A 14860-nucleotide genomic window follows, 5' to 3' on the forward strand; every position below is an offset into this window, starting at 1 on the left:
TCCATGTACACTGTCCCATCAAACACTCCCAGGGCAGGTACAGCACGGGTTAGATACAGAGTAAAGCTCCCTCTACACTGTCCCATCAAACACTCCCAGGGCAGGTACAGCACGGGTTAGATACAGAGTAAAGCTCCCTCTACACTGTCCCATCAAACACTCCCAGGGCAGGTACAGCATGGGTTAGATACAGAGTAAAGCTCCCTCTGCACTGCCCCATAAAACACTCCCGGGGCAGGTACAGCACGGGTTAGATACAGAGTAAAGCTCCCTCTACACTGTCCCGTCAAACACTCCCAGGGCAGGTACAGCACGGGTTAGATACAGAGTAAAGCTCCCTCTGCAGTGTCCCATCAAACACTCCCAGGGCAGGTACAGCATGGGTTAGATACAGAGTAAAGCTCCCTCTACACTGTCCCATCAAACACTCCCAGGGCAGTTACAGCACGGGTTAGATACAGAGTAAAGCTCCCTCTACACTGTCCCATCAAACACTCCCGGGGCAGGTACAGCACGGGTTAGATACAGAGTAAAGCTCCCTCTACACTCTCCCATCAAACACTCCCAGGGCAGGTACAGCACAGGTTAGATACAGAATAAAGCTCCCTCTGCACTGTCCCATCAAACACTCCCAGGGCAGGCACAGCACGGGTTAGATACAGAGTAAAGCTTCCTCTACACTGTCCCATCAAACACTCCCAGGGCAGGTACAGCACGGGTTAGATACAGAGTAAAGCTCCCTCTACACTGTCCCATCAAACACTCCCAGGGCAGGTACAGCACAGGTTAGATGCAGAGTAAAGCTCCCTCTACACTGTCCCATCAAACACTCCCAGGGAAGGTACAGCACGGGTTAGATACAGAGTAAAGCTCCCTCTACACTGTCCCATCAAACACTCCCAGGGCAGGTACAGCACGGGTTAGATACAGAGTAAAGCTTCCTCTACACTGTCCCATCAAACACTCCCAGGGCAGGTACAGCACGGGTTAGATACAGAGTAAAGCTCCCTCTACACTGTCCCATCAAACACTCCCGGGGCAGGTACAGCACGGGTTAGGTACAGAGTAAAGCTCCCTCAGCACTGTCGCATCAACACTCCTGGGGCAGGTACAGCACGGGTTAGATACAGAGTAAAGCTCCCTCTACACTGTCCCATCAAACACTCCCAGGGCAGGTACAGCACGGGATAGATACAGGGTAAAGCTCTGTCTACACTGTCCCACCAAACACTCCCAGGGCAGGTACAACACAGGTTAGATACAGAGTAAAGTTCCCTCTACACTGTCCCATCAAACACTCCCAGGGCAGGTACAGCACGGGTTAGATACAGAGTAAAGCTCCCTCTACACTGTCCCATCAAACACTCCCAGGGCAGGTACAGCACGGGTTAGGTACAGAGTAAAGCTCCCTCTACACTGTCCCATCAAACACTCCCAGGGCAGGTACAGCATGGGTTAGATACAGAGTAAAGCCCCCTCTACACTGTCCCATCAAACACTCCCAGGGCAGGTACAGCACGGGTCAGATACAGAGTAAAGCTCCCTCTACACTGTCCCATCAAACACTCCCAGGGCAGGTACAGCACGGGTTAGATACAGAGTAAAGCCCCCTCTACACTGTCCCATCAAACACTCCCAGGGCAGGTACAGCACGGGTTAGATACAGAGTAAAGCTCCCTCTACACTGTCCCATCAAACACTCCCAGGGCAGGTACAGCACGGGTTAGATACAGAGTAAAGCTCCCTCTACACTGTCCCATCAAACACTCCCAGGAGGGGTAAAGCACGGGTTAGATACAGAGTAAAGCTCCCTCTACACTGTCCCATCAAACACTCCCACGGCAGGTACAGCACAGGTTAGATACAGAGTAAAGCTCCCTCTACACTGTCCCATCAAACACTCCCAGGGCAGGTACAGCATGGGTTAGATACAGAGTAAAGCTCCCTCTACACTCTCCCATCAAACACTCCCAGGGCAGGTACAGCACAGGTTAGATACGGAGTAAAGCTCCCTCTACACTGTCCCATCAAACACTCCCAGGGCAGGCACAGCACGGGTTAGATACAGAGTAAAGCTTCCTCTGCAGTGTCCCATCAAACACTCCCAGAGCAGGTACAGCACTGGTTAGATATAGAATAAAGCTCCCTCTACACTGTCCCATCAAACACTCACAGGGCAGGTACAGCACGGGTTCGATACAGAGTAAAGCTCCCTCTACACTGTCCCATCAAACACTCCTAGGGCAGGTACAGCATGGGTTAGATACAGAGTAAAGCTCCCTCTACACTCTCCCATCAAACACTCCCAGGGCAGGTACAGCACGGGTTAGATACAGAGTAAAGCTCCCTCTACACTGTCCCATCAAACACTCCCAGGGCAGGCACAGCACGGGTTAGATACAGAGTAAAGCTTCCTCTGCAGTGTCCCATCAAACACTCCCAGAGCAGGTACAGCACGGGTTAGATACAGAGTAAAGCTCCCTCTACACTGTCCCATCAAACACTCCCAGGGCAGGTACAGCACGGGGTTAGATACAGAGTAAAGCTCCCTCTACACTGTCCCATCAAACACTCCAAGGGCAGGTACAGCATGGGTTAGATACAGAGTAAAGCTCCCTCTACACTGTCCCATCAAACACTTCCAGGGCAGGTACAGCACAGGTTAGATGCAGAGTAAAGCTCCCTCTACACTGTCCCATCAAACACTCCCAGGGCAGGTACAGCACGTGTTAGATACAGAGTAAAGTTCCCTCTACACTGTCCCATCAAACACTCCAAGGGCAGGTACAGCACAGGTTAGATGCAGAGTAAAGCTTCCTCTACACTGTCCCATCAAACACTCCCAGGGCAGGTACAGCACAGGTTAGATACAGAGTAAAGCTCCCTCTACACTGTCCCATCAAACACTCCCAGGACAGGTACAGCACGGGTTAGATACAGAGTAAAGCTCCCTCTACACTGTCCCATCAAACACTCCCAGGGCAGGTACAGCACGGGTTAGATACAGAGTAAAGCTCCCTCTACACTGTCCCATCAAACACTCCCAGGGCAGGTACAGCACGGGTTAGATACAGAGTAAAGCTCCCTCTACACTGTCCCATCAAACACTCCCAGGGCAGGTACAGCACGGGTTAGATACAGAGTAAAGCTCCCTCTACACTGTCCAATCAAACACTCCCAGGGCAGGTACAGCACGGGTTAGATACAGAGTAAAGCTCCCTCTACACTGTCCCATCAAACACTCCCAGGGCAGGTACAGCACGGGTTAGATACAGAGTAAAGCTCCCTCTACACTGTCCCATCAAACACTCCCAGGGCAGGTACAGCACGGGTTAGATACAGAGTAAAGCTCCCTCTACACTGTCCCATCAACACTCCCAGGGCAGGTACAGCACGGGTTAGATACAATGTAAAGCCCCCTCTACACTGTCCCATCAAACACTCCCAGGGCAGGTACAGCACTGGTTAGATACAGAGTAAAGCTCCCTCTACACTGTCCCATCAACACTCCCAGGGCAGGTACAGCACGGGTTAGATACAATGTAAAGCCCCCTCTACACTGTCCCATCAAACACTCCCAGGGCAGGTACAGCACTGGTTAGATACAGAGTAAAGCCCCCTCTACACTGTCCCATCAAACACTCCCAGGGCAGGTACAGCACGGGTTAGATACAGAGTAAAGCCCCCTCTACACTGTCCCATCAAACACTCCCAGGGCAGGTACAGCACGGGTTAGATACAGAGTAAAGCTACCTCTACACTGTCCCATCAAACACTCCGAGGGCAGGTACAGCACAGGTTAGATACAGAGTAAAGCTCCCTCTATACTGTCCCATCACACACTCCCAGGGCAGGTACAGCATGGGTTAGATACAGAGTAAAGCTCCCTCTACACTGTCCCCATCAAACACTCCCAGGGCAGGTACAGCACGAGTTAGATACAGAGTAAAGCTCCCTCTACACTGTCCCATCAAACACTCCCAGGGCAGGTACAGCACGGGTTAGATACAGAGTAAAGCTCCCTCTACACTGCCCCATCAACACTCCCAGGGCAGGTACAGCACGGGTTCGATACAGAGTAAAGCTCCCTCTACACTGTCCCATCAAACACTCCCAGGGCAGGTACAGCACGGGTTAGATACAGAGTAAAGCTCCCTCTACACTGCCCCATCAACACTCCCAGGGCAGGTACAGCATGGGTTCGATACAGAGTAAAGCTCCCTCTACACTGTCCCATCAAACACTCCCAGGGCAGGTACAGCACGGGTTAGATACAGAGTAAAGCTCCCTCTACACTGCCCCATCAACACTCCCAGGGCAGGTACAGCACGGGTTCGATACAGAGTAAAGCTCCCTCTACACTGTCCAATCAAACACTCCCAGGGCAGGTACAGCACGGGTTCGATACAGAGTAAAGCCCCCGACACTGCTGCAATAACGTGCCTCAGCCCCGTCCTTCGATGAGTGCCCCCTGATGTGACATTTCTTACCTCAGCACCCATCCTACGGCCTCCTGAAATTGCCAGTCAGTGTCAATTTAGTGCTGTAGCCCCATGGCCACCAGGTGGATTGGAAGCGCCCAAACTCGGGTGTCAGCCGTGGCTCAGTGGGTAGCACACTCTCGCCTCGGGGTAAGAAGGTTGTGGGTTCGAGTCCCACTCCAGAAACCTGGGCACAAAATCGAGGCTGACACTCCCAGTGCGGTACTGAGGGAGCGCCGCCCTGTCGGAAGTGCCGTCTTTCGGATGAGACGTTAAACCGAGGCCCCGTCTGCTCTCCCCGGTGTCCTGGGGCCAATATTTATCCCTCAACCAACAACACGAAAACATCAGATGATCATTACTAGAACTAGGGGGCATAATCTTAGAATAAGGGGCTGGAAATTGGACATGAGTCTAGGTTCGGAATGGTCATGGCCCTGTGGGTGGCGGAGCGGGCCCAGGGGCCGTGTAGCCTGGTTCTGCTCCTACTTCTTGTGTTCTAATTCTGTGTTAGATTTCAGGAGATGGTTTTATTCCTGTTCCTGGCTGGGGTGGAGATCACCTTTTACAGAAGGTAAGTACTGTAGAAAATATAGGGACAGAGTGATCTTCTGGACGAGTTTCGATCGCCTAGATGGGTCAGAGAGGAATTTCCCAGATTTTTTCTCCCAAATTGGCCATTGGGTTTTTTATCTGGTTTTTCGCCTCTCCCGGGAGATCACATGGGTTCGGGTGGGATGGAGAGTGAAAGTAGATTTGAGGTTAGGATCAGATCAGCCATGATCTTATTGAATGGCGGAGCAGGCTCGAGGGGCTGATTGGCCTACTCCTGCTCCTATTTGTTATGTTCTTATCACATTGCTGTTTGTGGGATCTTGCTGTGTGCAAATTGGCTGCCGCGTTTCCTACATTACAACAGTGACCGTACTTCATTAAGTGCATCGTTGGCTGGAAAGCGCGTTGAGACGTCCTGAGGCGGTGAAAGACGCTGGAGAAATGCGAGTTCCTTCTCTCTTTTCTCCTACACCCAGCAGACAGCCTTGGCTGGATTCAAAGCCCTTAAGCCCCCCCAGTCATCGCACTGCTATTCCCAATGTCCCCGTTCCCTTGCCGCGGTTCCTGTTCCCGATCACTACCCAGCGACCTCCCCCTCCGCCCGCCCGCTCCCCCATCCGCTTGCCTTTGAACTGCTTCCCTCACTCTCGCCCGCGTCTCGCGTTCTGTCTCTCTGCAGACGTACTGATTTGGGAGATTGTTGCCGAGCTGGTAAAACTCTGCACGTGGCCAGCACCGCCGAACCCGTTCACCCTGGACATGAGGTACTTTGAGTCGCTCCCTCTGATCGAGAGGTTTCTGGCCTCGGGCGCCATGGCCAGCTTCCTGCAGAGAATTGTGATCTACGGAAACCGTGAGAAGCCCTATTACATCAAAGGTAAGGCGCCATGCGCTGGCGTCACAGATTGAGAAGCCATTCATCACCTCCCTCAATTCTTACTTTCGGTTTTTCTGTTACCTTTCTGCTTCTAACCTGGGGAAAGGGACCATCAATATAAGACGGTCACTAATAAATCCAGTTGGGAATTCAGGAGAAACTTCTCTACCCAGAGAGTGGTGAGAATGTGGGACTCGCTATCACAGGGGGTGGTTGAGGCAAATAGCAGAGATGCATTGAAAGGGAAGCTGGATAAACACACGAGGGAGAAAGGAGTAGAAGGTTATGCCGATAGGGTGAGATGAAGAGGAGTGGGAGGAGGCTCGTTGTACAGGGCTTTGGTGAGACCACACCTGGAGTGCTGTGCGCAATTTTGGTCTCCTTACCTAAGAAAGAATATACAGGCCATAGAGGGAGTGCAGCGAAAGTCCACCAGACTGATTCCTGGGATGGCAGGACTGTCGTATGAGGAGAGATTGGGTCGACTAGGCCTGTATTCACTAGAGTTTAGAAGAATGAGAGGGGATCTCAGTACTGCCCCTCCGACAGTGCGGCGCTCCCTCAGTACTGCCCCTCCGACAGTGCGGCACTCCCTCAGTACTGCCCCTCCGACAGTGCGGCGCTCCCTCAGTACTGCCCCTCCGACAGTGCAGCACTCCCTCAGTACTGCCCCTTCGACAGTGCAACGCTCCCTCAGTACCGCCCCTCCGACAGTGCGGCGCTCCCTCAGTACTGCCCCTTCGACAGTGCGGCGCTCCCTCAGTACTGCCCCTCCGACAGTGCAGCGCTCCCTCATTACTGCCCCTCCGACAGTGCGGCACTCCCTCAGTACCGCCCCTCCGACAGTGCGGCGCTCCCTCAGTACTGCCCCTCTGACAGTGCGGCGCTCCCTCAGTACTGCCCCTCCGACAGTGCGGCGCTCCCTCAGTACTGCCCCTCCGACAGTGCGGCGCTCCCTCATTACTGCCCCTCCGACAGTGCGGCGCTCCCTCAGTACTGCCCCTCCGACAGTGCGGCGCTCCCTCAGTACTGCCACTCCGACAGTGTGGCGCTCCCTCAGTACTGCCCCTCCGACTATGCGGCGCTCCCTCAGTACTGCCCCTCCGACAGTGCGACGCTCCCTCAGTACCGCCTCTCCGACAGTGCCTCAGTATTGCCCCTCCGACAGTGCGGCACTCCCTCAGTACTGCCCCTCCGACAGTGCGGTGCTCCCTCAGTACTGCACTGGAGCGTCAGCCTGGATTTTTGTGCTCAAGTCCCTGGAGTGGGACTTGACCCACAACCTTCTGTCTCCGAGGTGAGAGTGCGACCCACTGAACTACGAGCTGCCACTGGCCAGTAGATGGTGCTGTGCCATGAGTTTCTGAAGTCTCCCATCTCGTATACATAAAAAAGCTTCTAATTGCCAAATGACCCTCAGCTGATTTGCTATTGTGGGGGGTTGCATGCCTTCCTGTTAATTCCCGGGAGCTGAGAAAAGGAATTGTTTTGTCTTTCAGTTTTGCAGGAGCTGGAAACTCTCAACAGATTTCACGTTAAGGCTCTCCACGAGATACAGAAACAGAGGCTGAGGGAGATGGAGGAGGAAGCAGAAGATGAATACGGGATTGACAGCAGTTTATCCAATGGCGAGTAACTGGGCTGGTTTCCTTCTGGTTTTTATACAAAACGTTAGGACAAATCCGGGGAAGAGTAGTGTAGGCATGTAGAATATATGGATAGAGGGAGGGGCAAGGGACACAGAGTCAGGGAGCAGGAGTCGGTTGTATATAATGCCCAGGGGACCGGGGACGCAGTGAATACTTCGATTTAGCTGAATTTACGAAGTGTTGGTATTGGTGCATATTGTAAGGGAGGGGAGGAGGTAGCTTCCAGCGACAGCTTTTTATTCCATGCCCTGATAGGCTTTACAACCCGTTCGAAATGGTGGGGGATCAACACAGATCATTCAATATCAGCTTATTGTGTGCACACTGAAAGATCGGAGAAGGGGAGAGGCATTGGAGGATGGGAGATGGGTGGAGAAACACACCGAGGGATGGATGGAGGGAGAGAGACTGAGGGATTGGAGATGGAGGGAGAGAGAGACTGAGGGATTGGAGATGGAGGGAGAGAGACTGAGGGATTGGAGATGGAGGGAGAGGGACTGAGGGATTGGAGATGGAGGGTGAGAGACTGAGGGATTGGAGATGGAGGAAGAGAGACACAGGGATTGGAGATGGAGGGAGAGAGACTGAGGGATTGGAGATGGAGGGAGAGAGACTGAGGGATTGGAGATGGAGGGAGAGAGACACTGAGGGATTGGAGATAGAGGGAGGGAGAGACTGAGGGATTGGAGATGGAGGGAGAGAGACACTGAGGGATTGGAGATGGAGGGAGGGAGAGACTGAGGGATTGGAGATGGAGGGAGAGAGACACTGAGGGATTGGAGGTGGAGGGAGAGAGACTGAGGGATTGGAGATGGTGGGAGAGACACTGAGGGATTGGAGATGGAGGGAGAGAGACACTGAGGGATTGGAGGTGGAGGGAGAGAGAGACTGAGGGATTGGAGATGGAGGGAGAGAGAGACTGAGGGATTGGAGATGGAGGGAGAGACACTGAGGGATTGGAGATGGAGGGAGGGAGAGACTGAGGGATTGGAGATGGAGGGAGAGAGACAGTGAGGGATTGGAGGTGGAGGGAGAGACACTGAGGGATTGGAGATGGAGGGAGGGAGAGACTGAGTGATTGGAGATGGAGGGAGAGACATTGAGGGATTGGAGGTGGAGGGAGAGAGAGACTGAGGGATTGGAGATGGAGGAAGAGAGACTGAGGGATTGGAGATGGAGGGAGAGAGACTGAGGGATTGGAGATGGAGGGAGAGAGAGACTGAGGGATTGGAGATGGAGGGAGAGACACTGAGGGATTGGAGATGGAGGGAGAGAGACTGAGGGATTGGAGATGGAGGGAGAGAGAGACTGAGGGATTGGAGATGGAGGGAGACACTGAGGGATTGGAGATGGAGGGAGAGAGACTGAGGGATTGGAGATGGAGGGAGAGAGACTGAGGGATTGGAGATGGAGGGAGAGACACTGAGGGATTGGAGATGGAGGGAGAGAGACTGAGGGATTGGAGATGGAGGGAGAGAGACTGAGGGATTGGAGATGGAGGGAGAGAGACACTGAGGGATTGGAGATGGGGGGAGAGAGACTGCGGGATTGGAGGTGGAGGGAGAGACACTGAGGAATTGGAGATGGAGGGAGAGAGACTGAGGGATTGGAGATGGAGGGAGAGAGAGACTGAGGGATTGGAGATGGAGGGAGAGAGACTGAGGGATTGGAGATGGAGGGAGAGAGTCTGAGGGATTGGAGATAGAGGGAGAGAGACTGAGGGATTGGAGATGGAGGGAGAGACACTGAGGGATTGGAGATGGAGGGAGAGAGACTGAGGGATTGGAGATGGAGGGAGTGAGACTGAGGGATTGGAGATGGAGGGAGAGACTGAGGGATTGGAGATGGAGGGAGAGAGACTGAGGGATTGGAGATGGAGGGAAAGAGAGACTGAGGGAATGGAGATGGAGGGAGAGAGAGACTGCGGGATTGGAGATGGAGGGAGAGACATTGAGGGATTGAAGATGGAGGGAGAGAGACTGAGGGATTGGAGATGGAGGGAGAGAGACTGAGGGATTGGACATGGAGGGAGAGAGAATGAGGGATTGGAGATGGAGGGAGAGACACTGAGGGATTGGAGATGGAGAGAGACTGAGGGTTTGGAGATGGAGGGAGAGAGACTGAGGGATTGGAGATGGAGGGAGAGACACTGAGGGATTGGAGATGGAGGGAGAGAGACTGAGGGATTGGAGATGGAGGGAGAGAGACTGAGGGATTGGAGATGGAGGGAGAGAGACACTGAGGGATTGGAGATGGAGGGAGAGACACTGAGGGATTGGAGATGGAGGGAGAGAGAGATTGAGGGATTGGAGATGGAGGGAGAGACACTGAGGGATTGGAGATGGAGGGAGAGAGACTGAGGGATTGGAGATGGAGGGAGGGAGACTGAGGGATTGGAGATGGAGGGAGAGAGAGACTGGGGTACTGGAGATGCAGGGAGAGAGACTGAGGGATTGGAGATAGAGGGAGAGAGAGACTGAGGGATTGGAGATGAGGGGGAGAGACTGAGGGATTGGAGATGGAGGGAGAGACACTAAGGGATTGGCGATGGAGGGAGAGAGACTGAGGGATAGGAGATGGAGGGAGAGAGAGATTGAGGGATTGGAGATGGAGGGAGAGAGAGATTGAGGGATTGGAGATGGAGGGAGAGAGACTGAGGGATTGGAGACGGAGGGAGAGAGACTGATGGATTGGAGATGGAGGGAGAGGGACTGAGGGATTGGAGATGGAGGGAGAGAGACTGAGGGATTGGAGATGGAGGGAGAGAGACTGAGGGATTGGAGATGGAGGGAGAGAGACTGAGGGATTGGAGATGGAGGGAGACACTGAGGGATTGGAGATGGAGGGAGAGAGACTGAGGGATTGGAGATGGAGGGAGAGAGAGACTGAGGGGCTGGAGATGGAGGGAGAGAGAGACTGAGGGATTGGAGATAGAGGGTGGGAGAGATTGAGGGATTGGAGATGGAGGGAGAGAGACTGAGGGATTGGAGATGGAGAGAGAGAGACTGAGGGATTGGAGATGGAGGGAGAGAGACTGAGGGATTGGAGGTGGAGGGAGAGAGAGACAGGGATTGGAGATGGAGGGAGAGAGGGACTGAGGGATTGGAGATAGAGGGAGAGAGACTGGGGGATTGGAGATGGAGGGAGAGACTGAGGGATTGGAGATGGAGGGAGAGAGACTGAGGGATTGGAGATGGAGGGAGAGAGACTGAGGGATTGGAGATGGAGGGAGAGAGACTGAGGGATTGGAGATGGAGGGAGAGACACTGAGGGATTGGAGATGGATGGAGAGACACTGAGGGATTGGAGATGGAGGGAGAGACACTGAGGGATTGGAGATGGAGGGAGAGAGACTGAGGGATTGGAGATGGAGGGAGAGAGACTGAGGGATTGGAGATGGAGGGAGAGACACTGAGGGATTGGAGATGGAGGTAGAGAGACTGAGGGATTGGAGATGGAGGGAGAGAGACTGAGGGATTGGAGATGGAGGGAGAGAGAGATTGAGGGATTGGAGATGGAGGGAGAGAGACTGAGGGATTGGAGATGGAGGGAGAGAGAGACTGAGGGATTGGAGATGGAGCGAGAGACACTGAGGGATTGGAGATTGAGGGAGAGAGACTGAGGGATTAGAGATGGAGGGAGGGAGACTGAGGGATTGGAGATGGAGGGAGAGAGACTGAGGGATTGGAGATGGAGGGAGAGACACTGAGGGATTGGAGACGGAGGGCGAGAGACTGAGGGATTGGAGATGGAGGGAGAGAGACTGAGGGATTGGAGATGGAGGGAGAGAGAGACTGAGGGACTGGAGATGGAGGGAGAGAGACTGAGGGATTGGAGATGGAGGGAGTGAGAGACTGATGGATTGGAGATGGAGGGAGAGAGAGACTGAGGGATTGGAGATGGAGGGAGAGAGACTGAGGGATTGCAGATGGAGGGTGAGAGACTGAGGGATTTGAGATGGAGGGAGAGAGACTGAGGGATTGGAGATAGAGGGAGAGAGAGACTGAGGGACTGGAGATGGAGGGAGAGAGACTGAGGGATTGGAGATAGAGGGAGAGAGACAGGGATTGGAGATGGAGGGAGAGAGACTGAGGGATTGGAGATGGAGGGAGAGACACTGAGGGGTTGGAGATGGAGGGAGAGACACTGAGGGATTGGAGATGGAGGGAGAGACACTGAGGGATTGGAGATGGAGGGAGAGACTGAGGGATTGGAGATGGAGGGAGAGAGAGACTGAGTGATTGGAGATGGAGGAGAGACACTGAGGGATTGGAGATGGAGGGAGAGAGAGACTGAGGGATTGGAGATGGAGGGAGAGAGAGACTGAGGGATTGGAGATGGAGTAGAGACACTGAGGGATTGGAGATGGAGGAGGGACACTGAGGGATTGGAGATGGAGGGAGAGACACTGAGGGATTGGAGATGGAGGGAGAGAGACTGAGGGATTGGAGATGGAGGGAGAGAGACTGAGGGATTGGAGATGGAGGGAGAGAGACTGAGGGATTGGAGATGGAGGGAGAGACACTGAGGGATTGGAGATGGAGGGAGAGAGACTGAGGGATTGGAGATGGAGGGAGAGAGACTGAGGGATTGGAGATGGAGGGAGAGATACTGAGGGATTGGAGATGGAGGGAGAGACACTGAGGGATTGGAGATGGAGGGAGAGACACTGAGGGATTGGAGATGGAGGGAGAGATACTGAGGGATTGGAGATGGAGGGAGAGACACTGAGGGATTGGAGATGGAGGGAGAGACACTGAGGGATTGGAGATGGAGGGAGAGAGACTGAGGGATTGGAGATGGAGGGAGAGAGAGACTGAGGGATTGGAGATGGAGGGAGACACTGAGGGATTGGAGATGGAGGGAGAGAGACTGAGGGATTGGAGATGGAGGGAGAGACACTGAGGGATTGGAGATGGAGGGAGAGATACTGAGGGATTGGAGATGGAGGGAGAGACACTGAGGGATTGGAGATGGAGGGAGAGACACTGAGGGATTGGAGATGGAGGGAGAGAGACTGAGGGATTGGAGATGGAGGGAGAGAGAGACTGAGGGATTGGAGATGGAGGGAGACACTGAGGGATTGGAGATGGAGGGAGAGAGACTGAGGGATTGGAGATGGAGGGAGAGAGACTGAGGGATTGGAGATGGAGGGAGAGACACTGAGGGATTGGAGATGGAGGGAGAGAGACTGAGGGATTGGAGATGGAGGGAGAGAGACTGAGGGATTGGAGATGGAGGGAGAGAGACACTGAGGGATTGGAGATGGGGGGAGAGAGACTGCGGGATTGGAGGTGGAGGGAGAGACACTGAGGGATTGGAGATGGAGGGAGAGAGAGTGAGGGATTGGAGATGGAGGGAGAGAGACTGAGGGATTGGAGATGGAGGGAGTGAGACTGAGGGATTGGAGATGGAGGGAGAGACTGAGGGATTGGAGATGGAGGGAGAGAGACTGAGGGATTGGAGATGGAGGGAAAGAGAGACTGAGGGAATGGAGATGGAGGGAGAGAGAGACTGCGGGATTGGAGATGGAGGGAGAGAGACTGAGGGATTGGAGATGGAGGGAGAGACACTGAGGGATTGGAGATGGAGGGAGAGAGACTGAGGGATTGGAGATGGAGGGAGAGAGACTGAGGGATTGGAGATGGAGGGAGAGAGACACTGAGGGATTGGAGATGGAGGGAGAGACACTGAGGGATTGGAGATGGAGGGAGAGAGAGATTGAGGGATTGGAGATGGAGGGAGAGACACTGAGGGATTGGAGATGGAGGGAGAGAGACTGAGGGATTGGAGATGGAGGGAGGGAGACTGAGGGATTGGAGATGGAGGGAGAGAGAGACTGAGGTATTGGAGATGGAGGGAGAGAGAGACTGAGGTACTGGAGATGCAGGGAGAGAGACTGAGGGATTGGAGATAGAGGGAGAGAGAGACTGACGGATTGGAGATGAGGGGGAGAGACTGAGGGATTGGAGATGGAGGGAGAGACACTAAGGGATTGGCGATGGAGGGAGAGAGACTGAGGGATAGGAGATGGAGGGAGAGAGAGATTGAGGGATTGGAGATGGAGGGAGAGAGAGATTGAGGGATTGGAGATGGAGGGAGAGAGACTGAGGGATTGGAGACGGAGGGAGAGAGACTGATGGATTGGAGATGGAGGGAGAGGGACTGAGGGATTGGAGATGGAGGGAGAGAGACTGAGGGATTGGAGATGGAGGGAGAGAGACTGAGGGATTGGAGATGGAGGGAGAGAGACTGAGGGATTGGAGATGGAGGGAGACACTGAGGGATTGGAGATGGAGGGAGAGAGACTGAGGGATTGGAGATGGAGGGAGAGAGAGACTGAGGGGCTGGAGATGGAGGGAGAGAGAGACTGAGGGATTGGAGATAGAGGGAGAGAGAGATTGAGGGATTGGAGATGGAGGGAGAGAGACTGAGGGATTGGAGATGGAGAGAGAGAGACTGAGGGATTGGAGATGGAGGGAGAGAGACTGAGGGATTGGAGATGGAGGGAGAGAGACTGAGGGATTGGAGATGGAGGGAGAGAGACTGAGGGATTGGAGATGGAGGGAGAGACACTGAGGGATTGGAGATGGAGGGAGAGACACTGAGGGATTGGAGATGGAGGGAGAGACACTGAGGGATTGGAGATGGAGGGAGAGACACTGAGGGATTGGAGATGGAGGGAGAGAGACTGAGGGATTGGAGATGGAGGGAGAGAGAGACTGAGGGATTGGAGATGGAGGGAGACACTGAGGGATTGGAGATGGAGGGAGAGAGACTGAGGGATTGGAGATGGAGGGAGAGAGACTGAGGGATTGGAGATGGAGGGAGAGACACTGAGGGATTGGAGATGGAGGGAGACAGACTGAGGGATTGGAGATGGAGGGAGAGAGACTGAGGGATTGGAGATGGAGGGAGAGAGACACTGAGGGATTGGAGATGGGGGGAGAGAGACTGCGGGATTGGAGGTGGAGGGAGAGACACTGAGGGATTGGAGATGGAGGGAGAGAGACTGAGGGATTGGAGATGGAGGGAGAGAGAGACTGAGGGATTGGAGATGGAGGGAGAGAGACTGAGGGATTGGAGATGGAGGGAGAGACACTGAGGGATTGGAGATGGAGGGAGAGAGACTGAGGGATTGGAGATGGAGGGAGTGAGACTGAGGGATTGGAGATGGAGGGAGAGACTGAGGGATTGGAGATGGAGGGAGATAGACTGAGGGATTGGAGATGGAGGGAAAGAGAGACTGAGGGAATGGAGATGGAGGGAGAGAGAGACTGCGGGATTGGAGATGGAGG

At 54.0% G+C, this 14860-nt stretch overlaps 1 protein-coding gene across 1 annotated transcript in view; it reads left to right on the top strand.

Moving 5' to 3' along the window:
• LOC147091052 (uncharacterized) overlaps positions 1 to 7552 on the top strand; it is a 30956-nt gene extending 23404 nt beyond the window's left edge. Inside the window, exons 8-9 of the mRNA XM_085977503.1 lie at positions 5716 to 5913; positions 7413 to 7552. Coding sequence (XP_085833629.1) covers positions 5716 to 5913; positions 7413 to 7549 — 335 coding nt within the window. The 3' untranslated portion in view covers positions 7550 to 7552. The remainder of the gene's footprint in view (positions 1 to 5715; positions 5914 to 7412) is intronic.
• Positions 7553 to 14860: the final 7308 nt, after the last annotated feature.

The sequence above is a fragment of the Somniosus microcephalus genome, unplaced genomic scaffold (genome assembly GCF_052327205.1).
Source record: "Somniosus microcephalus isolate GS21.2 unplaced genomic scaffold, FLI_Smic_1.0 unresolved_chr4, whole genome shotgun sequence".
Lineage (NCBI taxonomy): Eukaryota > Metazoa > Chordata > Chondrichthyes > Squaliformes > Somniosidae > Somniosus > Somniosus microcephalus.